Below are 24,237 nucleotides of genomic sequence, written 5' to 3'. Positions count from 1 at the left end.
GGGTATGCTGGGCAGTACCGGGGGTCATGGGTCGGACAGGTCGTGGCAGGGTGTGCTGGGGATCATGGGTCAGACAAGTCGTGGCTGGGTGTGTTGGGCAGTGCCAGGGATCATGGGTCGGACAGGTCGTGGCTGGGTATGCTGGGCAGTACCGGGGGTCATGGGTCAGACAAGTTGTGGCTGGGTGTGTTGGGCAGTGCCAGGGATCATGGGTCGGACAGGTTGTGGCTGGCAGTGCCGGGGGTCATGGGTCGGTCAGGTCGTGGCTGGCAGTGCCGGGGGTCATGGGTCGGACAGGTTGTGGCTGGGTGTGCTGGGCAGCGGCGGAGGTCATGGGTCGGACAGGTTGTGGCTGGCAGTGCCGGGGGTCATGGCCACTGATACACAACGCCACAGCTCCGCTCCTGTCACCCCCCAATCTCACCAATAACAATAGTGAAAGTAAATAAAGCCACTCTATAATCCACAGTCGGCGCTGACAGCTCAGGTCACTGCACAGACCTGGCCAGTGGGGGGCGTTAGCGTACAAATACAAAGCAGCCAACCAAGAGGAAGCTCCACTCACCCACAGACTCCAGAAGGAAAGCTGCCATGTCTCCGGGACCCGTACAGCGCGCGCCTCACAGGGGCCGGACACCTCCGCCCAGAGCCCGGCGGGTGTCACTGCTCAGCGAATCACAGCCGCGCCCCATAATCACAGCGAGGGCTGGAGGGAGGGGGCGTCTAGAATGGAGCTGCTCCTGTGACGGGGAAATGTCACAGGAAAAGGCGGGGCCTCCTCCAGCGCAGAAGCGGACAGCGGGGAAAACGTGGCTCAGCGCTCAGTGGTGAGCCGGCCTTCACGTCACAGAGCCGGCTCTTCGTCTCCGATAGTTCACGAACGACACATCTCTAAATTTGGAGCACTATGTGGGGCCGTTATACTGTATGGAAGGCAATGCAGGGCCCTGCGATACTGTATGGAGCACTTTGTGGCAGATGACCCTACTGTAGCCCCCCCAACAAAGAATAGTACCCCTATCACAGTATGATTCTCCCATCTGTAATCTCCACACAGCTCTCCATCTATCTGTCTATATACATAACTAGCTATTGAACCCGTTCTACGCCCGAGTGGCGAGCATTTATATTGGTATATGGTCTCCATCCTGTCATGTGCTGCTCCATCCTGCACCCCCGTTCTGTCATGTGCTGCTCCCATCCTGCACCCCCGTTGTGTCATGTGCTGCACCCATCCTGCGCCCCCATTCTGTCATGTGCTGCTTCCATCCTGCGCCCCCGTTCTGTCATGTGCTGCTCCCATCCTGCGCCCCTGTTCTGTCATGTGCTGCTTCCATCCTGCGCCCCCGTTCTGTCATGTGCTGCTCCCATCCTGCGCCCCTGTTCTGTCATGTGCTGCTTCCATCCTGCGCCCCCGTTCTGTCATGTGCTGCTCCCATCCTGCGCCCCCGTTCTGTCATGTGCTGCTCCCATCCTGCGCCCCCGTTCTGTCATGTGCTGCTGCCATCCTGCGCCCCCGTTCTGTCATGTGCTGCTGCCATCCTGCACCCCCGTTCTGTCATGTGCTGCTCCCATCCTGCGCCACCGTTCTGTAATTTGCTGCTCCCATCCATGTGCCCCATACGCTGCTCCATAAAGGTTTATGGCCCCCATAAGATGCTCCATAGTATATGCCCCCGTACACTGCACCATTATGGTTGATGGCCCCCATAAGATGCTCCATATTATATGCCCCTGTACACTGCTCCATAAAGATTTATGGCCCCCATAAGATGCTCCATTTTATATGCCCCCGTACACTGCTCCATTATGGTTTATGGCCCCCATAAGGTGCTCCATAATATATGCCACCGTACACTGCTCCATTATGGTTGATGGCCCCCATAAGATGCTCCATATTATATGCCCCTGTACACTGCTCCATTATGGTTTATGGCCCCCATAAGATGCTCCATATTATATGCCCCCGTACACTGCTCCATTATGGTTGATGGCCCCCATAAGATGCTCCATATTATATGCCCCCGTACACTGCTCCATTATGGTTGATGGCCCCCATAAGATGCTCCATAGTATATGCCCCTCTACACTGCTCCATAAAGGTTTATGGCCCCCATAAGATGCTCCATTGTATATGCCCCCATACACTGCTCCATTATGGTTTATGGCCCCCATAAGGTGCTCCATAATATATGCCCCCGTACACTGCTCCATTATGGTTTATGGCCCCCATAAGATGCTCCATAATATATGCCCCCGTACACTGCTCCATTATGGTTGATGGCCCCCATAAGATGCTCCATAATATATGCCCCCGTACACTGCTCCATTATGGTTGATGGCCCCCATAAGATGCTCCATAATATATGCCCCCGTACACTGCTCCATTATGGTTTATGGCCCCCATAAGATGCTCCATGATATATGCCCCGTATGCTGCTGCGATATATAAAAAAAAAAGTACCATACTCGCCTATCGTCGCTGGGCGCCGAGTGCTGGGGGGCCTGAGCAGGCGGGGACACCGGCGCGCTGTGGGGGTCAGGTGCCGGTATCGCCGCCAGCTCAGGCCCCCCAGCACTTGCTATACTCACCTGTTTGTCCCGTTCCAGCGCTGCCCGCCGCTTCTTCCGGCTCCTCTGGCTGTGACTGTTCAGTCAGAGGGCGGCGCACATTAAGCGCGACATCGCGCCCTCTGAACTGTGAACGTCAGAGGCAGAGGACCGGGAGACGGAGCCGCACGCAGCGCTGGAACGGGGGACAGGTGAATATACTCACCCTCCTGGCGGTCCCTGCCTCTCCGTTGGAGATCGCGGTGTGCGTTCAGTGTTTACGCATACTGCGATCTCCTGGGAGCGTCACTCTGTGGGGTCCAGACTGCGCCGGCGCTTGCGCAGTCTATAAAGGCTTCGGACAGAGTGACGCACCCAGCGTTATATTATAGATTGTCTAAGGGTCACTTCCGTCTGTCTGTCCTTCTGTCACGGTTATTCATTCGCTGATTGGTCTCGGCAGCTGCCTGTCATGGCTGCCGCGAACAATCAGCGACGGCCACAGTCCGATTAGTCCCTCCCCTACTCCCCTGCACTCACTGCCCGGCACCCGCACCGTTATCCCCTCCACTCACCGCTCACACAGGGTTAATGGCAGTGGTAACGGCCCGCGGTGTAACGCACTCCGTTACCGCTGCTATTAACCCTGTGTGTCCCCAACTATTTACTATTGATCCTGCCTAGGCAGCATCAATAGTAAAAATATGTCATGTTAAAAATAATGAAAAAAAAAAACCTGCTATACTCACCCTCCGCCACCTTTCTCGCTCCTCGCCACGCTCCCTGGATCGCTCCATTGCAAGCGGCAGCTTCCGGTCCCAGGGCTGGTGTGCGACAAGGACCTGCCGTGACGTCACGGTCATGTGACCGCGACGTCATCATAGGTCCTGCTCACACCAGCCCTGGGACCGGAAGCTGTCGCTTGCAATGGAGCGATCCAGGGAGCGTGGCGAGGAGCGAGAAAGGTGGCGGAGGGTGAGTATAGCAGGACTTCAACGGGCTATAGGTGAGTATATGTTTTGTTTTTTTTTAAAGTCTTTATACTAGGTGGCTCTGTGCTGGGCAATATACTACGTGACTGGGCAATATACTACGTGGCTGGGCAATATACTACATGGCTGGGCAATATACTACGTCACTGGGCAATATACTACGTCGCTGGACAATATACTCCGTGACTGAGCAATATACTACGTCACTGGGAAATATACTACGTGGCTGGGCAATATACTACGTGGCTGGGCAATGTACTACGTGGCTGGGCAATATACTACGTGGACATACATATTCTAGAATACCCGATGCGTTAGAATCGGGCCACCATCTAGTACAGTATAATGGCCCCACATAGTGCTCCATACAGTATTGCAGGACCCTGCATTGCCTTCCATGCAGTATAATGGCCCCACATAGAGCTTCATATAGTATAATGGAGTGGACCCTCAGTGCTCCATACAGTATAATGGCCCCACGTGGTGCTCCATACAGTATAATGGCCCCACGTGGTGCTCCAAACAGCATAATGGCCCCACGTGGTGCTCTATACAGCATAATGGCTCCACGTGGTGCTCCCTACAGTATAATGGCCCCACATGGTGCTTCATACAGTATAATGCCCCCACGTGGTGCTCCATACAGTGTAATGGCCCCACATAGTGTTCCATGTGGCCACACATAGTGCTCCATACAGCATAATGGTCCCACATAGTGCTCCATACAGTATAATGGCCCCATGTGGTGCTCCATACAGCATAATGGCCCCACGTGGTACTCCATACAGAATAATGGGCACACATAGTGCTCCATACAGTATAATGGCCCCACGTGGTGCTCAATACAGTGTAATGCCCCATATAGTGTTCCATGTGGCCCCACATAGTGCTCCATACAGCATAATGGTCCCACATAGTGCTCCATACAGCATAATGGCCCCACGTGGTGCTCCATACAGCATAATGGCCCCACGTGGTGCTCCATACAGTATAATGAGCCCCATATAGTGCTCCATACAGTGTCATGGCCTCATTATACGTCAAATGCAGAGGAGAAGTGATGGGAGAGGGAATGTCAACTAATACAGGTCCTTCTCAAAAAATTAGCATATAGTGTTAAATTTCATTATTTACCATAATGTAATGATTACAATTAAACTTTCATATATTATAGATTCATTATCCACCAACTGAAATTTGTCACGTCTTTTATTGTTTTAATACTGATGATTTTGGCATACAACTCCTGATAACCCAAAAAACCTGTCTCAATAAATTAGCATATTTCACCCATCCAATCAAATAAAAGTGTTTTTTAATAACAAACAAAAAAACCATCAAATAATAATGTTCAGTTATGCACTCAATACTTGGTCGGGAATCCTTTGGCAGAAATGACTGCTTCAATGCGGCGTGGCATGGAGGCAATCAGCCTGTGACACTGCTGAGATGTTATGGAGGCCCAGGATGCTTCAATAGCGGCCTTAAGCTCATCCAGAGTGTTGGGTCTTGCGTCTCTCAACTTTCTCTTCACAATATCCCACAGATTCTCTATGGGGTTCAGGTCAGGAGAGTTGGCAGGCCAATTGAGCACAGTAATACCATGGTCAGTAAACCATTTACCAGTGGTTTTGGCACTGTGAGCAGGTGCCAGGTCGTGCTGAAAAATGAAATCTTCATCTCCATAAAGCATTTCAGCCGATGGAAGCATGAAGTGCTCCAAAATCTCCTGATAGCTAGCTGCATTTAGGGCATTTAGGAAATAGCGACCACAATATTGTGCAGTTTCACCTGTCTTTCACTAGGGGGACTTGTCAGGGAGTCACAAAAACATTGAACTTTAGGAAGGCAAAGTTTGAACAGCTTAGAGATGCCCTTAATCTGGTAGACTGGGACAATATCCTCAGAAATGAGAATACAGATAATAAATGGGAAATGTTTAAGAACATCCTAAATAGGCAGTGTAAGCGGTTTATACCTTGTGGGAATAAAAGGACTAGAAATAGGAAAAACCCAATGTGGCTAAACAAAGAAGTAAGACAGGCAATTAACAGTAAAAAGAAAGCATTTGCACTACTAAAGCAGGATGGCACCATTGAAGCTCTAAAAAACTATAGGGAGAAAAATACTTTATCTAAAAAACTAATTAAAGCTGCCAAAAAGGAAACAGAGAAGCACATTGCTAAGGAGAGTAAAACTAATCCCAAACTGTTCTTCAACTATATCAATAGTAAAAGAATAAAAACTGAAAATGTAGGCCCCTTAAAAAATAGTGAGGAAAGAATGGTTGTAGATGACGAGGAAAAAGCTAACATATTAAACACCTTCTTCTCCACGGTATTCACGGTGGAAAATGAAATGCTAGGTGAAATCCCAAGAAACAATGAAAACCCTATATTAAGGGTCACCAATCTAACCCAAGAAGAGGTGCGAAACCGGCTAAATAAGATTAAAATAGATAAATCTCCGGGTCCGGATGGCATACACCCACGAGTACTAAGAGAACTAAGTAATGTAATAGATAAACCATTATTTCTTATTTTTAGTGACTCTATAGCGACAGGGTCTGTTCCGCAGGACTGGCGCATAGCAAATGTGGTGCCAATATTCAAAAAGGGCTCTAAAAGTGAACCTGGAAATTATAGGCCAGTAAGTCTAACCTCTATTGTTGGTAAAATATTTGAAGGGTTTCTGAGGGATGTTATTCTGGATTATCTCAATGAGAATAACTGTTTAACTCCATATCAGCATGGGTTTATGAGAAATCGCTCCTGTCAAACCAATCTAATCAGTTTTTATGAAGAGGTAAGCTATAGGCTGGACCACGGTGAGTCATTGGACGTGGTATATCTCGATTTTTCCAAAGCGTTTGATACCGTGCCGCACAAGAGGTTGGTACACAAAATGAGAATGCTTGGTCTGGGGGAAAATGTGTGTAAATGGGTTAGTAACTGGCTTAGTGATAGAAAGCAGAGGGTGGTTATAAATGGTATAGTCTCTAACTGGGTCGCTGTGACCAGTGGGGTACCGCAGGGGTCAGTATTGGGACCTGTTCTCTTCAACATATTCATTAATGATCTGGTAGAAGGTTTACACAGTAAAATATCGATATTTGCAGATGATACAAAACTATGTAAAGCAGTTAATACAAGAGAAGATAGTATTCTGCTACAGATGGATCTGGATAAGTTGGAAACTTGGGCTGAAAGGTGGCAGATGAGGTTTAACAATGATAAATGTAAGGTTATACACATGGGAAGAGGGAATCAATATCACCATTACACACTGAACGGGAAACCACTGGGTAAATCTGACAGGGAGAAGGACTTGGGGATCCTAGTTAATGATAAACTTACCTGGAGCAGCCAGTGCCAGGCAGCAGCTGCCAAGACAAACAGGATCATGGGGTGCATTAAAAGAGGTCTGGATACACATGATGAGAGCATTATACTGCCTCTGTACAAATCCCTAGTTAGACCGCACATGGAGTACTGTGTCCAGTTTTGGGCACCGGTGCTCAGGAAGGATATAATGGAACTAGAGAGAGTACAAAGGAGGGCAACAAAATTAATAAAGGGGATGGGAGAACTACAATACCCAGATAGATTAGCGAAATTAGGATTATTTAGTCTAGAAAAAAGACGACTGAGGGGCGATCTAATAACCATGTATAAGTATATAAGGGGACAATACAAATATCTCGCTGAGGATCTGTTTATACCAAGGAAGGTGACGGGCACAAGGGGGCATTCTTTGCGTCTGGAGGAGAGAAGGTTTTTCCACCAACATAGAAGAGGATTCTTTACTGTTAGGGCAGTGAGAATCTGGAATTGCTTGCCTGAGGAGGTGGTGATGGCGAACTCAGTCGAGGGGTTCAAGAGAGGCCTTGATGTCTTCCTGGAGCAGAACAATATTGTATCATACAATTATTAGGTTCTGTAGAAGGACGTAGATCTGGGTATTTATTATGATGGAATATAGGCTGAACTGGATGGACAAATGTCTTTTTTTGGCCTTACTAACTATGTTACTATGTTACTATGCATTGACCCTGCCCTTGATGAAACACAGTGGACCAACACCAGCAGCTGACATGGCACCCCACACCATCACTGACTGTGGGTACTTGACACTGGACTTCAGGCATTTTGGCATTTCCTTCTCCCCAGTCTTCCTCCAGACTCTGGCACCTTGATTTCCGAATGACATGCAAAATTTGCTTTCATCAGAAAAAAGTACTTGGGACCACTTAGCAACAGTCCAGTGCTGCTTCTCTGTAGCCCAGGTCAGGCGCCTCTGCCGCTGTTTATGGTTCAAAAGTGGCTTTACCTGGGGAATGCGGCACCTGTAGCCCATTTCCTGCACATGCCTGTGCACGGTGGCTCTGGATGTTTCCACACCAGACTCAGTCCACTGCTTCCTCAGGTTCCCCAAGGTCTGGAATCGGTCCTTCTCCACAATCTTCCTCAGGGTCCGGTCTCCTCTTCTCATTGTACAGCGTTTTCTGCCACATTGTTTCCTTCCAACAGACTTACCATTGAGGTGCCTTGATACAGCACTCTGGGAACAGCCTATTTGTTGAGAAATTTCTTTCTGGGTCTTACCCTCTTGCTTGAGGGTGTCAATGATGGCCTTCTTGACATCTGTCAGGTCGCTAGTCTTAAGGTACCGTCACACATAGCGACGCTGCAGCGATACCGACAACGATCCGGATCGCTGCAGCGTCGCTGTTTGGTCGCTGGAGAGCTGTCACACAGACAGCTCTCCAGCGACCAACGATCCCGAGGTCCCCGGTAACCAGGGTAAACATCGGGTAACTAAGCGCAGGGCCGCGCTTAGTAACCCGATGTTTACCCTGGTTACCATCCTAAAAAGTAAAAAAACAAACGCTACATACTTACCTTCTGCTGTCTGTCCTCGGCGCTCTGCTTCTCTGGTCTGGCTGTGAGCGCCGGGCAGCCAGAAAGCAGAGCGGTGACGTCACCGCTCTGCTTTCCGGCTGACCGACGCTCACAGACAGTACAGGAGGAGAGCAGAGCACAGCGCTGGAGGACAGACAGCGGTAGGTAAGTATGTACTGTTTGTTTTTTTACTTTTAGGATGGTAACCAGGGTAAACATCGGGTTACTAAGCGCGGCCCTGCGCTTAGTTACCCGATGTTTACCCTGGTTACCGGCAAAGACATCGCTGAATCGGTGTCACACACGCCGATTCAGCGATGTCTACGGGGAGTCCAGCGACGAAATAAAGTTCTGGACTTTCTTCCCCGACCAGCGATCTCCCAGCAGGGGCCTGATCGCTGCTGCCTGTCACACTGGACGATATCGCTAGCGAGGACGCTGCAACGTCACGGATCGCTAGCGATATCGTCTAGTGTGACAGTACCTTAACCCATGATGGGGGTTTTGAGTAATGAACCAGGCAGGGAGTTTATAAAAGCCTCAGGTATCTTTTGCATGTGTTTAGAGTTAATTAGTTGATTCAGAAGATTAGGGTAATAGGTCGTTTAGAGAACCTTTTCTTGATATGCTAATTTATTGAGACAGGTTTTTTGGGTTATCAGGAGTTGTATGCCAAAATCATCAGTATTAAAACAATAAAAGACGTGACAAATTTCAGTTGGTGGATAATGAATCTATAATATATGAAAGTTTAATTGTAATCATTACATTATGGTAAATAATGAAATTTAACACTATATGCTAATTTTTTGAGAAGGACCTGTAGTTGAAAGTGCGATACTGTGTGAAAATACCCGCCCAGCATTGCAGGCAACATACTCGGGGACCCACTCGGCATCGTGGGCCAAATATATGCTCACCCTGCAGGCCAGAGTTTGACATGCGCTTTAAAGGGACTCGGTCAGCACAGGATGACTGTTCAAACTACTTCTGCTGCTTGGTGCTTTATGGCAGGGCATTTACATACACCTTTATAGCTGCTTGTTTTCCCTCAATCGCCACCCCCTTTTCTTTGACTGACAGCTCTGGCTTCATAGAGAAAGAAATGTAGACCATAGATGGAAAACAATCAGTCGGGAAGGTGTAGATAAATGACTGGATGCGCCATGAAGGCCCTCAAACACATTAGAGAGCTCTCAGCCCTACAAGCGTTTGGCCGGCAGCTATCTCTCCTGACAATCACATACACAGGAGCACTTCACCAAAAGTTCTTGTGCTCTCTATTAGCAGATGTCAAAATCCTCTGGCAGTGGCTTATCTTTAGTGAAAACAAGAGGATCAACCATTTAACCCCTTCCTAACCGGAGGTATTTTCATTTTTGCGTTTTCGTTTTTCTCTCCCCTTCTTCCCAGAGCCATAACTTTTTTATTTTTCGGTCAATATGGCCATGTGAGGGCTTGTTTTTTGTGGGACAAGTTGTGCTTTTGAACGACACCATTGGTTTTAACATATTGGGTACTGGAAAACGGGGAACAAATTCCAAGTGCGGTGAAATTGCGAAACAAAGTGCAATTCCATTTTTATTTTTATTTTTACCATGTTCACTAAATGCTAAACCTGACCTACAAATATGATTCTCCAGGTCATTACGAGTTCATAGACACCTAATATGTCTAGGTTCTTTTTTATTTAACCCCTGAGAGAGCCAAATTTAAAAAATCTGACCAGTGTCACTTTATGTGGTAATAACTCTTTAATGCTTCCACAAATTCCAGTGATTTTGAGTTAGCTTTTTTCGTGACACATTATACTTTATGATAATGGTAAATATAGGCCGATATGTTTTGTGTTTATTTATAAAAAATATCAGAAATTTGACAAAAATGTAAAAAAAATTAGCAATTTTCAAACTTTGAATGATTATCCCTTTAATCCAGATAGTCATACCATACAAAAACATTAATAAATAACATTTCCCTCATGCCTGCTTTACATCAGCACCATTTGTGAAATGTTATTTTATTTTGTTAGCATTTTAGGAGGTTTAAAAATGTAGCAGTAATTTTTCATTTTTTCAAGAAAATTTACAAAATTATTTTTTTAGGTGGCTATCCAAGTTTGAAGTAACTTTAGGGGTCCTATATATTGGAAAACCCCCAAAACTGATACCATTTTAAAAACCGTACCCCCTGACATACTGAAAACTGCTGTCATGTAGTTACCTTCAGGTGCTTTTCAGGAATTAAGGCTTCTTTCACACTAGCGTCGGGCTCGGCCCGTCGCAGTGCGTCGGGCCGAGGTTACGGACGCTAGCGTTGTAAGCGCCGCACAACGGGTGCAGCGGATGCAGATTTTAATCGCATCCGCTGCCCCATTGTGAGGTGCAAGGAGGTGGCGGAGGAGTTCCGGCCGCGCATGTGCGGTCGGAAAAAGCGGTCCGTCGGCAGCAAAAAACGTTACATGTAGCGTTTTTTTGTGCCGACGGTCCGCCAAAGCACGACCCATCCGTCGCACGACAGATGCGACGTGTGGCAATCCGTCGCAATGCGTCGTCAATGCAAGTCTATGGGGGAAAAAACGCATCCTGCAAGCACTTTTGCAGGATGCGTTTTTTCTGCAAAACGACGCATTGTGACGGATTGCAGTTAACGCTAGTGTGAAAGTAGCCTAATACAAAGTGGCATGATAGGAATGAAAAAGGTGATTTTTACCACCTAAATGTCGCTGACTTTTTAACAGGTCAGTATAGCCGGCAGACTCAAAGGCCGCTATTTTGGCCCTGAATTGCCATGACAAACATCAGGACCACGCAATCATGATCTCAGGGTGCCGATGGGGATAAAGAGGGAGAAGCCACACTCTTTTAAACATTTATATGATGTAGTCATTCGTGACAGCAGCATCTAAGGGGTTAAACAGATATGGACAGTGACAACACTAAAGCTATGTTCACACTTTGCGGATTTTGCTGCGGATCCGCAGCGGATTTGACCGCTGCGGATCCGCAGCAGTTTCCCATGAGTTTACAGTACAATGTAAACCTATGGGAAACAAAAAACGCTGTGCACATGCTTCGGAAAAAACCGTGCGGAAACGTTGCGGATTACATTCCGCAGCATGTCACTTCTTTTCTACGGATTTTCACCTGCTCCAATAGGAATCTGCAGATGAAAATCCGCAGAAGAAACCGCAGTAAAAACCGCGATGGGTTTTCACTGCGGATTTTGGAATTCTGCTGCGGAAAAATCCGCAGTGGAATCCGCAAAGTGTGAACATAGCCTAATTGTGGCTGATGCAGCAAGTTGTCAGCTATAGTGTACAGCCAACAGCGGCTGGATTGTCACCTGTATGGGGAGGCTATTCTCTTATATCTCAGGTCAGTTAAGATGTATTGGCGGTCATTAAGGGGTTAAGTAATGCAAAAAAAAATCCAAAGTTTGGTAAAAAAAAAAGGTGCCATTTTCTGAATCCTGTAGTATCTCCATTTTTCTTGATCTTGGACTGGGTGAGGGCTTATTTCTTGCGCACTGAGCTGATGGTTTTACTGATTCCATTTTGGTCTATACAAAAAAAGGTTGCACTCTATCGTGCCAAAGCATGTCTAATATGAAATACATGAAAAATGAATAGCAAAATGGCTTTTGAACATTAGGAAAAATATTTGAGAGACGCGTTGCTTTGGCACGATAGAGTGCAACCTTTTTTTGTATATTGTAAATGGAGGTAGCTGCTCCTGGTATGCACTTATTCATACTAGTTTGGATGTGCCAGTCGTTTTTCTGTCATTTCTATGTTAGCTTACTGACTGAGCACTCCTCCCTTCACCATGTGGTTTTTAAAGGGACTCTGTCACCTGAATTTGGCGGGACTGGTTTTGGGTCATATGGGCGAAGTTTTCGGGTGTTTGATTCACCCTTTCCTTACCCGTTGGCTGCATGCTGGCTGCAATATTGGATTGAAGTTCATTCTCTGTCCTCCATAGTACACGCCTGCGCAAAGCAATCTTGCCTTGTGCAGGCGTGTACTATGGAGGACAGAGAATGAACTTCAATCCAATATTGCAGCCAGCATGCAGCCAGCGGGTAAGGAAAGGGTGAATCAAACACCCAAAAACTCCGCCCATATGACCCAAAACCAGTCCCGCCAAATTCAGGTGACAGGTTCCCTTTAATTACATCTATTCACACTTGGTTCCGGCCAACCCATATATCTAGGCTTTACTGAGAGAGGTGTCCACATTCACCCATGCATACAGACATTAGCCTTCGGTAAGTGTTCACATTTGGACAGGGAGGTCAGGGATCCATCAGATTAATGAGACCACCTTGACGATGGTTGATGGGCTCACACTATTTGGCCAAATTGTGTGCAAAGCGTCTCTCAAATATTTTTCCTAATGTTCAAAAGCCATTTTGCTGTTCATATTTCATATATTTCATATTCGACATGCTTTGGCATGATAGAGTGCAACTTTTTTTTTGTACACCATTTTGGTGTAGATACAATATTTTGATTTCCTGTTATGGCATTTTATTGCAGTGTAACGGTGACCAAAAAAACGTAATTCTGATATTTTGAATTTTTTTTCTCCTTACGCCGTTTAGCGATCGGGTTAATATTTACTTTTTATATCGATAGATCGGGTGATTCTGAATGTGGAGATACCAAATATGTGTATGTATATTTTTTTTATTGTCATTTTGAATGGGGCAAAAGGGGGGTGATTTGAACTTTTATTTTTTAAACTTTTTCTTTTTTACTTTTGGCATACTTTAATAGTCTCCATGGAAGACTAGAAGCTGCACTTGTATGACCGGCTCTGCTACATACAGGCGATAATCAGATCGCCTGTGTGTAGCAGAAAAGCTCACTTGCTATGACAACCATAGAGGTCTGTTGGAGACCTCTTGTTATCATACCAACCCATCAGTGACCCGCGATCATGTGACGAGGTCACTGAGGGGCAGGATTAGTGATGCGCTTCCAGGAAGCTCAAGTCGAATGCCGCTGTCAGAGATTGACAGCGGCATTTAACTAGTTAACAGACGCAGGTGGATTTTGCGTTTCCACCTGCGGCTGTTGCAGGCACGTTAGCTGTATAGATCAGCTGAGATTTGACCAAAATACACATCAGATTTGACTGAACCTGCCGACTTTAACCTTGTGTGCATGGAAGCCTTAGTGTAAGGGCTCGCTCACACTGGTGAGCAGCATTTGATAAGATTCTTTAGTGCGAGAAAATGGGATGCTATATGCAAATGACCCTTGGTTTAAACTCTGCTGCGAGCGGGAGCCGAGTGTCATTTTACTGTGCGCTGATTCTCTCGCATGATTCTCTCGCATGAGAGAATTGCAGCACAGGTTCAGAGCAGATGGAGAAGGTAGTTTCTCCATCTCCTCCATTGCCGGAGTCTGCGATAATCGGACTGCACTTGGATGACATTCAAGTAGAGATGAACGAGCACTAAAATGCGCAGGGGCTCATTGCCCGAAGCAAGCAATTCCTAATACTCGCATGTTTGTTTCGAATAAAGAGTATACTAGAAGTCAATGAGAAAGCCAAGCTTTTTTATGGCAGACCCCACAGAGAGGTCTGGGGGGTAGTGAAGATGACAAAAGTGCAAAATGGAATGAGTACAGCATGTGGAAGACCCCTGGAAGCATTTCTGACTCCCAGATCGCTGCTGAGAACAATGGTGTCATATTTTTATTTCACTTTAAGGACTGCCAATAAAACATTTCAAACCAACAAAAAATTTTATTTTACAGGGAAAAAAATGTTAAGAAACATATTTCCTGTATAATGACTGGTATATAAGGCAAAATGTAAAAAGTATTTTAACCCCTTAATCCCATATGACGTACTATCCCGTCCAGGTGACCTGGGACTTAATTCCCATGGACGGGATAGTACGTCATATGCGATCGGCCGCGCTCACGGGGGGAGCGCGGCCGATCGCGGCCGGGTGTCAGCTGCCTATCGCAGCTGACATCCGGCACTATGTGCCAGGAGCGGTCACGGACCGCTCCCGGCACATTAACCCCCGGCACACCGCGATCAAAGATGATCGCGGTGTGCCGGCGGTGCAGGGAAGCATCGCGCAGGGAGGGGGCTCCCTGCGGGCTTCCCTGAGACGATCGGTACACGGTGATGTGCTCACCGTGTACCGAGCGTCTTCTCCCTGCAGTCCCCGGATCCAAAATGGCCGCCGGGCTGCATCCGGGTCCTGCAGGGAGCACTTCCGGGTCAGGATCAGGCTGCAGCTGCAGCTCTAATCCTGCCCGGCTGTATGTCAGATCACCGATCTAACAGAGTGCTGTGCACACTGTCAGATCGGTGATCTGTGATGTCCCCCCCTGGGACAAAGTGAAAAAGTAAAAAAAAAAATTTCCACACTTGTAAAAAAAAAAATAAAAAAAAAATTCCTAAATAAAGCAGAAAAAAAAAAATATTATTCCCATAAATACATTTCTTTACATAAAAAAAAACAAAAAAACAATAAAAGTACACATATTTAGTATCGCCGCGTCCGTAACGACCCGACCTATAAAACTGGCCCACTAGTTAACCCCTTCAGTGAACACCGTAAGAAAAAAAAAAAAAAAACGAGCCAAAAAACAACGCTTTATTATCATAACGCTGAACAAAGAGTGGAATAACACGCGATCAAAAAGACGGATATAAATAACCATGTTACCTCTGAAAACGTCATCTTGTCCCGCAAAAAACGAGCCGCCATATAGCATCATAACCAAAAAAATAAAAAAGTTATAGTCCTCAGAATAAAGCGATGCCAAAATAATTATTTTTTCTATAAAATAGCTTTTATCGTATAAAAGCGCCAAAACATAAAAAAAATGATATAAATGAGGTGTCGCTGTAATCGTACTGACCCGAAGAATAAAACTGCTTCATCAATTTTACCAAACGCGGAACGGTATAAACGCCTCCCCCAAAAGAAATTCATGAATAGCTGGTTTTTGGTCATTCTGCCTCACAAAAAAATCGGAATAAAAAGCGATCAAAAACTGTCACGTGTCCGAAAATGTAACCGATAAAAACGTCAACTCGTCCCGCAAAAAACAAGACCTCACATGACTCTGTGGACCAAAATATGGAAAAATTATAGGTCTCAAAATGTGGAGACGCAAAAACTTTTTTGCTATAAAAAGCGTCTTTTAGTGTGTGACGGCTGCCAATCATAAAAATCCGCTAAAAAACTCGCTATAAAAGTAAATCAAACCCCCCTTCATCACCCCCTTAGTTAGGCTAGGTTCACATTGCGTTAATGGGTTAACGCTAACGGACAGCGTTGCACGGCGAAAATGTCACAATTAACGCCGTGCAACGGGTCCGTTAGCACAACCATTGACAGCAATGTGATTTTCAGGTGTAGCGCATCGCTAGAGCGTGCCATTTTCGGCTCGCGCTAGCAAGGTGCCATTCTTTTGTGGCGCGCCTCAGACGCTGCTTGCAGCGTCCGCGGCGCGCCCGAGGTCCGATCCCCGATCTTCCAGAGCGGGGACGTTAACGCGACCACTAAACACGACACCTAAAAAGACATTGTGTTAGCGCAATCCGCTAGTGCTAAACGGATTTCCCTAACGCAATGTGAACCTAGCCTTAGGGAAAAATAATAAAATTAAAAAAAATGTATTTATTTCCATTTTCCGGTTAGGGCTAGGGTTAGGGTTAGGGTTAGGGCTAGGGTTGGGGCTAGGGTTAGGGTTTGGATTACATTTACGGTTGGGATTAGGGTTGGGATTAGAATTAGGGGTGTGTCAGGGTTAGGTGTGTGGTTAGGGTTACAGTTGGGATTAGGGTTAGGGGTGTGTTTGGATTAGGGTTTCAGTTATAATTGGGGGGTTTCCACTGTTTAGACACATCAGGGGCTCTCCAAACGCGACATGGCGTCCGATCTCAATTCCAGCCAATTCTGCATTGAAAAAGTAAAACAGTGCTCCTTCACTTCCGAGCTCTCCCGTGCGCCCAAACAGGGGTTTACCCCAACATATGGGGTATCAGCGTACTCGAGACAAATTGGACAACAACTTTTTGGGTCCAAGTTCTCTTGTTATCCTTGGGAAAATAAAAATTTGGGGGGCTAAAAATCATTTTTGTGGGAAAAAAAAGGATTTTTATTTTCACGGCTCTGCGTTGTAAACTGTAGTGAAACACTTGGGGGTTCAAAGTTTTCACAACACATCTAGATAAGTTCCATGGGAGGTCTAGTTTCCAATATGGGGTCACTTGTGGGTGGTTTCTACTGTTTGGGTACATCAGGGGCTCTGCAAATGCAACGTGACGCCTGCAGACCAATCCATCTAAGTCTGCATTCCAAATGGCGCTCCTTCCCTTCCGAGCTCTGCCATGAGCCCAAACAGTGGTTCCCCCCCCACATATGGGGTATCAGCGTACTCAGGACAAATTGAACAACAACTTTTGGGGTCCAATTTATTCTGTTACCCTTGTAAAAATACAAAGCTGGGGGCTAAAAAATCATTTTTGTGAAAAAAAAAAAGAATTTTTAATTTCACGGGGTGCGTTATAAACTGTAGTGAAACACTTAGGGGTTCAAAGTTCTCACAACACATCTAGATAAGTTCCATGGGAGGTCTAGTTTCTAATATGGGGTCACTTGTGGGGGGTTTGTACTGTTTGGGTACATCAGGGGCTCTGCAAATGCAACGTGACTCCTGCAGACCAATCCATCTAAGTCTGCATTCCAAATGGCGCTCCTTCCCTTCCGAGCTCTGCCATGCGCCCAAACAGTGGTTCCCCCCCACATATGGGGTATCAGCGTACTCAGGACAAATTGGACAACAACTTTTGGGGTCCAATTTATTATGTTACCCTTGTGAAAATACAAAACTGGGGGCTAAAAAATTTTTGCGAAAAAAAAATAAATTTATTTTAACGGCTCTGCGTTATAAACTGTAGTGAAACACTTGGGGGTTCAAAGCTCTCAAAACACATCTAGATAAGTTCCTTAGAGGGTCTAGTTTCCAAAATGGTGTCACTTGTGGGGGTTTTTAATGTTTAGGCACATCAGGGGCTCTCCAAACCAACATGGCGTCCCATCTTAATTCCAGTCAATTTTGCATTGAAAAGTCAAATGGCGCTCCTTCCCTTCCGAGCTCTGCTATGCACCCAAAAAGTGGTTTACCACCACATATGGGGTATCGTCGCACTCAGGACAAATTGCACAACAACTTTTGTGGTCTAATTTCTTCTCTTACCCTTGGGAAAATAAAAAATTGGGGGCGAAAAGATCATTTTTGTGAAAAAATAAGATTTTTTATTTTTACGGCTCTGCATTATAAACTTCTGTGAAGCACTTGTTGGGTCAAAGTGCTCACCACACATCTAGATAAGTTCCTTAAGGGGTCTACTTTTCAAAATGGTGTCACTTGTGAGGGGTTCCAATGTTTAGGCACATCAGGGGCTCTCCAAACGCAACATGGCGTCCCATCTCAATTCCAGTCAATTTTGCATTGAAAAGTCAAATGGCGCTCCTTTCCTTCCGAGCTCTGCCATGCGCCCAAACAGTGGTTTACCCCCACATATGGGGTATCGTCGCACTCAGGACAAATTGCACAACAACTTTTGTGGTCTAATTTCTTCTCTTACCCTTGGGAAAATAAAAAATTGGTGGCGAAAAGATTATTTTTGTGAAAAAATATGATTTTTTATTTTTACGGCTCTGCATTATAAACTTCTGTGAAGCACTTGTTGGGTCAAAGTGCTCACCACACCTCTAGATAAGTTCCTTAAGGGGTCTACTTTCCAAAATGGTGTCACTTGTGGGGATTTCAATGTTTAGGCACATCAGGGGCTCTCCAAACGCAACATGGCATCCCATCTCAATTCCAGTCAATTTTGCATTGAAAAGTAAAATGGCGCTCCTTCCCTTCCGAGCTCTGCCATACGCCCAAACAATGGTTTACACCCATATACGGGGTATCAGCGTACTCAGGACAAATTGGCCAACAATTTTTGAGGTTCAATTTCTTCTCTTACTCTTGGGAAAATAAAAAATTGGGGGCGAAAAGATCATTTTTGTGAAAAAATATGATTTTTTATTTTTACGGCTCTGCATTATAAACTTCTGTGAAGCAATTGGTGGGTCAAAGTGGTCACCACACATCTAGATAAGTTCCTTAGGGTGTCTACTTTCCAAAATGGTGTCACTTGTGGGGGGTTTCAATGTTTAGGCACATCAGTGGCTCTCCAAACGCAACATGGTGTCCCATCTCAATTCCTGTCAATTTTGCATTTAAAAGTCAAATGGCGCTCCTTCCCTTCCGAGCTCTGCCATGCGCCCAAACAGTGGTTTACCCCCACATATGGGGTATCAGCGTACTCAGTACAGATTGTACAACAATGTTTGGCATCCATTTTATCCTGTTACTTTTGGTAAAATAAAACAAATTGGAGCTGAAATAAATTTTGTGTGAAAAAAAGTTAAATATTCATTTTTATTTAAACATTCCAAAAATTCCTGTGAAACCCCTGAAGGGTTAATAAACTTCTTGAATGTGGTTTTGAGCACCTTGAGGGGTGCAGTTTTTAGAATGGTGTCACACTTGGGTATTTTCTATCATATAGACCCCTCAAAATGACATCAAATGAGATGTGGTCCCTAAAAAAAAATGGTGTTGTAAAAATGAGAAATTGCTGGTCAACTTTGAACCCTTATAACTCCCTAACAAAAAAAATTTTGGTTCCAAAATTGTGCTGATGTAAAGGAGACATGTGGGAAATGTTACTTATTAAGTATTTTGCGTGACATATCTCTGTGATTTAAGGGCATAAAAATTTAAAGTTGGAAAATTGCGAAATTTTCAAAATTTTCGCCAAATTTCCGTTTTTTTCACAAATAAACGCAAGTTATATCGAATAAATGTTACTACTAAAATGAAGTACAATATGTCACGAGAAAACAATGTCAGAATCGCCAAGATCCGTTGAAGCGTTCCAGAGTTATAACCTCATAAAGGGACAGTGGTCAGAATTGTAAAAATTGGCCCGGTCATTAACGTGCAAACCACCCTCGGGGCTTAAGGGGTTAAAAAACATAATTTACCTTTAACGGACTGCTAAAACGCTATGTGGGCGGGGGCGTGGCTATGTAGCTGAAGAAGAAGGAAGCATCCTAGGAGAGCTCCATATATCCTGAGCTGATTTTGCTATAAATACTGTGAGTGACCGAGCGGTACTAACCCGGATCGGGACCCCATATACCGGAGAGTCTGGTGGACCTTCTGGGAGACCGCTGTGGAGATTCGTGGAGCCGGGAGCTGCGGAAGCCAAACAGGCAGGAGAACCCCATGTGCAGTGGCGGCCATCTTGGGAGCGCGCGCTAGGGAGCACAGGACGCGGCGCTGCTTATTGCCGGAACTGGGCCTCCTGCCATCTCGGAGGCAGCGGTGACCGACCGCACTGGTGGGCGCGACGAGGAGCCTGCAAGGGGAAGCAGGGAAGACATACGGGACACGGTGCTGCTCTCTGCTGGAGCCGGGTCCCCCTCATCTTGGAGGCAGCGGTGGTGGATAGTGCCGGTGAGCTGTGAGGACTGACACAAGTGGCGGTACGTGCCTGGGGTAGCGGCCATCATCTCAGCGCACACCCTGACAGATAGGGAAAGTGCGCCTCTAATCTTATCAGTGGCGCTGGGCGGTGAGTGTGCGCCTGAAGAAGTAGGGGTGGTGCAGTGTGTGCCCTGAGAAAGTGGGACCTGCGCCCCCCTGTCGGGTGGACATTTTCCCTGCCAGCGCCATAACATTACAGGGATTAACCCCTTTCTAGCTGCTCCCCTTATGGTAACTGTGGAATTGCACGGCTTGAGTGTTACAGCAGCTATCTTTATATACCGGATACCCTAAGCTGCCTGCCCAGTGGACTCCTGTCTTATAACCTTGGGCTCCATAATACAAGACTCAAAATCGGAGTACAGCTTATCCATAATTACCCCTTGGGTCGCTTTGTGAAATCCCCTTGTGAATATCCATCATGCAGCACCCTAGAGGAGCATCGGCTGCTGAAAAATTAAAAAAATATGCCAAAGATGATCCTCATGATAATGTGCGCAATCTTAGAAATAATCCTACACCGTCTCAACGTAAAGGACGCCCCTCTGACAGTAATGAGGAGGGAGGAGAGGATGAACTGACTCTTAGCCTGCATCAACTGCTCTGATGCCTGTTTATCTCCCTCACTAGATCAGCTCTTACGGAGAAAATAGAAGATGTGCATACTGAGGTGGGACGCCTGCGACATGACATGCAAACTATGAGAGGGCGCATCACGGAGGTTGAAACGAGGGTGTCTCATATTGAAGACACTATCACCCCTATGGAGGCTAAACTGACCAAAGCTGCCGGATCCGTAAATGCCTGGAAGCAAAAGGCAGACAACTTGGAAAATAGACTGCGCCGCAATAATATCCGAATTATAGGTCTCCCGGAGCGGTCGGAGGGTCAGCAGCCTGAACAGTTTCTGGAGGAATGGCTCAAGTCATCATTGGGAGATGGATTCTCCTCGACATTCGCGGTGGAAAGGGCCCATAGGGTCCCGACCAGGCCTCTTCCTCCTGGAGCCCCGCCGCGGCCTTTCCTGGCGCGTCTCCTTAATTGTAGAGACAGAGATATCATCCTCCGCTTGGCACGACAGAAGGGCCTCATCAAATTCGATAACGCTACCATATCGATTTTTCCAGATTTTTCCATGGAACTTCAAAAGCAGCGGGCACGATTTATGGATATCAAGAAACAACTTAGAGATAAGAACATCGTTTACTCCATGCTTTATCCAGCCCGGCTTCGTATCGTTCATAAGGGCTCCTCCTTATTCTTCACGGATCCAGCAGAGGCGACCGAGTGGCTGCGGTCTCGCGGGGGGTCGAATGTGGAAGACTCCTAACCTGAGTTCCCTGATTAATGGCAACATAGATAGAGCTTTCTGCCTGGGTGCGGAAAATGTCAACAATACCGGACACTGAGTCCAGTGAGGGTATCCCCTATTCAATTTGACTGTGGGAGTATGGAAATATGCTCCCCTACTGTTCAAGTTTTGTTTAGTTTGGTTTTATATACTAGTTTTGGATGTTTACTAAGCATGGTTGCCTCTAATGCTAACTCTTTGCTCTGTGTGATGCTGCAGGACTGCACCCGAATGATAATGATATGTATCAATTCTTCCTCTAAGAGTAAATATGGGGGCTGAACTTATATGTATGACCTGGAACATACGAGGTATAAAAACCCCTCGAAAGAAAATTAAGGTGTTTTCGCAGATTAAAAGATATCACCCTCAAGTTGTAGCACTAATAGAGACACATTTGACAAGAGAAACGGCTCGATGTATGCAAAAGCCATGGGTACAATGGTCCCTACACGCATTCCACACTAGCTATTCAAGAGGGGTCTCTCTGCTGATACACAAAGAGGTCAGATGGGAGGCTAAAGAGGCGAGACGTGATCCAGAGGGTCGTTTCGTCTTTGTGCATGCATTTATTAACTCACGAGAGTATGTGTTGTTGTGTATCTATAACCCCCCTCCTGCTAACATGTCAATCCTACGTATGGCTCTGGGCTTCTCCTTAAAATATCCGGAAGCCAATGTTATCTGTATGGGGGACTTTAATTTAATTATGAATCAGTCCATGGATAGATTGAGATTGGACGATGTGGACTCAGGGGAAGCTGTGCCTCAAGACCCCTCACAATTAGCGCTGTTTATGGAAGGGAGTGGGTGGCTAGATTTATGGAGAATAAACTATCCAGAAGTTAAAGGGTACACCTGCCACTCGTCTACTAGGCAGTCTTTATCTCGAATAGACTATATATTTGGGTCGGGTGGCTTGGCGTTACGGGTAGATAGCATTGAACATGGTAACCGGGGGATCTCAGATCATAGCCCGATCATTCTTAAACTTAAATATGGGCAATCCGATAATAGCAATAGGTCCTGGAAATTAAATCCCTTTTGGTTAAAATTGATAGACTCTAGTGATAGGACGGTTGATCAGTTGAATGGCTTTGTGCTGACACATTCAGAAATCCAAAACCTTGGTCTATTCTGGGATACCCTGAAGGCATACCTGAGAGGATGCTTGTCTTCTACTATTTCCTATATTAAGAGGGTGACAGCGAGGGAGGACGAAGAGATAGAGCAAAGATTAAAAGACTCGGAGGCCACTTATATAGCTAATCAGTCCAGCAGTAACAGAATTGAGTGGCTTACTTCCCAGAGATTGTATACCCAACATACAGATGCTAAGTCAAAGCGCAAATTATTTTTTACTCGTCAGTCCTACTTTGAGCTAGGGAATCAGGCCAGCACACTCCTGGCCTTCTTGGTGCGCCAACATAGCACCTCCAACACAATATTGCAGATCCGGGTGTCCGATGGCTCATTGGTGTCCTCTACTGATGGAATACTTCAGGGCTTTTATGATTATTATACTTCGTTGTATAAGTCTAATAGTGGTTTAGATGTCGATGAATGCCTGGATTATTTATCGGATATAACATTCCCCTCGCTGAGTCCATCCCAACGAGCTCTTATGGAGGCTGAATTTACTCTGGAAGAGGTAGAACATGCTATAGCAGATATGGCTACTGGGAAGGCCCCGGGACCTGATGGATTTCCCATTGAATTTTATAGGAAATACCGTGATAAATTAGCACCTATATTGCTGAAGGTACTTAGGGGAATATGGGAGGGAGAATCGATACCCGAATCGTTTTATGATGCTAATATTATCATGCTTAGGAAGGAGGGGAAGGATCCTCTGGATTGTGGATCATATAGACCAATTTCTTTAGTGAATGTGGACTACAAAATTTTCACTAAAATTCTGGCTACTAGATTGAATGCGATCATATTAGATCTCATACACCCAGATCAAACCGGCTTTATGCCCGGGAAAAATACTTCTATTAATATTAGAAGAGTGCAATCGGTCATTCAATATAGTTCATTAGAGCCGGACAATAAGTGGGCATTGGCTTCGTTGGATGCAGCCAAGGCTTTTGACTCCCTTGAGTGGTCCTTTTTAACTGCATGCCTACGGAAATATGGGTTTGGGAATAAATTTCTAAGAGGGATAGGTACACTATATGCGAAACCTGGGGCACGTATGTTGGTAAACGGTTCTATATCTGCACCATTTTCCTTGCATAGGGGAACTCGCCAGGGATGCCCTCTCTCCCCAGCTCTATTTGCCTTGGCTATAGAAGCCCTGGCAATACGGATGAGGTCCTCTGTAGACATTAAAGGGATACATATTGCTGATCGAGTGGACATTATTGGTCTTTATGCAGACGATATGGTGGTGTTTATGGACCAGACAGAAGATAGTAACATAGTTAGTAAGGCCGAAAAAAGACATTTGTCCATCCAGTTCAGCCTATATTCCATCATAATAAATACCCAGATCTACGTCCTTCTACAGAACCTAATTGTATGATACAATATTGTTCTGCTCCAGGAAGACATCCAGGCCTCTCTTGAACCCCTCGAGTGAGTTCGCCATCACCACCTCCTCAGGCAAGCAATTCCAGATTCTCACTGCCCTAACAGTAAAGAATCCTCTTCTATGTTGGTGGAAAAACCTTCTCTCCTCCAGACGCAAAGAATGCCCCCTTGTGCCCGTCACCTTCCTTGGTATAAACAGATCCTCAGCGAGATATTTGTATTGTCCCCTTATATACTTATACATGGTTATTAGATCGCCCCTCAGTCGTCTTTTTTCTAGACTAAATAATCCTAATTTCGCTAATCTATCTG

At 45.8% G+C, this 24,237-nt stretch overlaps 1 protein-coding gene across 3 annotated transcripts in view; it reads right to left on the bottom strand.

Annotated features, from left to right (window-relative positions):
- Positions 1-711, bottom strand: part of LOC138676752 (nucleoporin NUP35-like) — a 64,789-nt gene extending 64,078 nt beyond the window's left edge. For all 3 annotated transcript variants that reach the window (XR_011320818.1, XM_069766328.1, XM_069766330.1), the window contains exon 1: positions 566-711. Coding sequence is in view for 2 of the 3 variants with exons in the window: in XM_069766328.1 (XP_069622429.1) it covers positions 566-593 (28 nt within the window). In the remaining variant the exon portion in view is untranslated. The remainder of the gene's footprint in view (positions 1-565) is intronic.
- Between the last annotated feature and the right edge of the window lie 23,526 nt (positions 712-24,237).

The sequence above is a fragment of the Ranitomeya imitator genome, chromosome 4 (genome assembly GCF_032444005.1).
Source record: "Ranitomeya imitator isolate aRanImi1 chromosome 4, aRanImi1.pri, whole genome shotgun sequence".
Classification (NCBI taxonomy): Eukaryota; Metazoa; Chordata; class Amphibia; order Anura; family Dendrobatidae; genus Ranitomeya; species Ranitomeya imitator.
The sequence above is the reverse complement of the archived record's forward strand: the minus strand, read 5'-3'. Positions and strand labels throughout refer to the sequence as shown.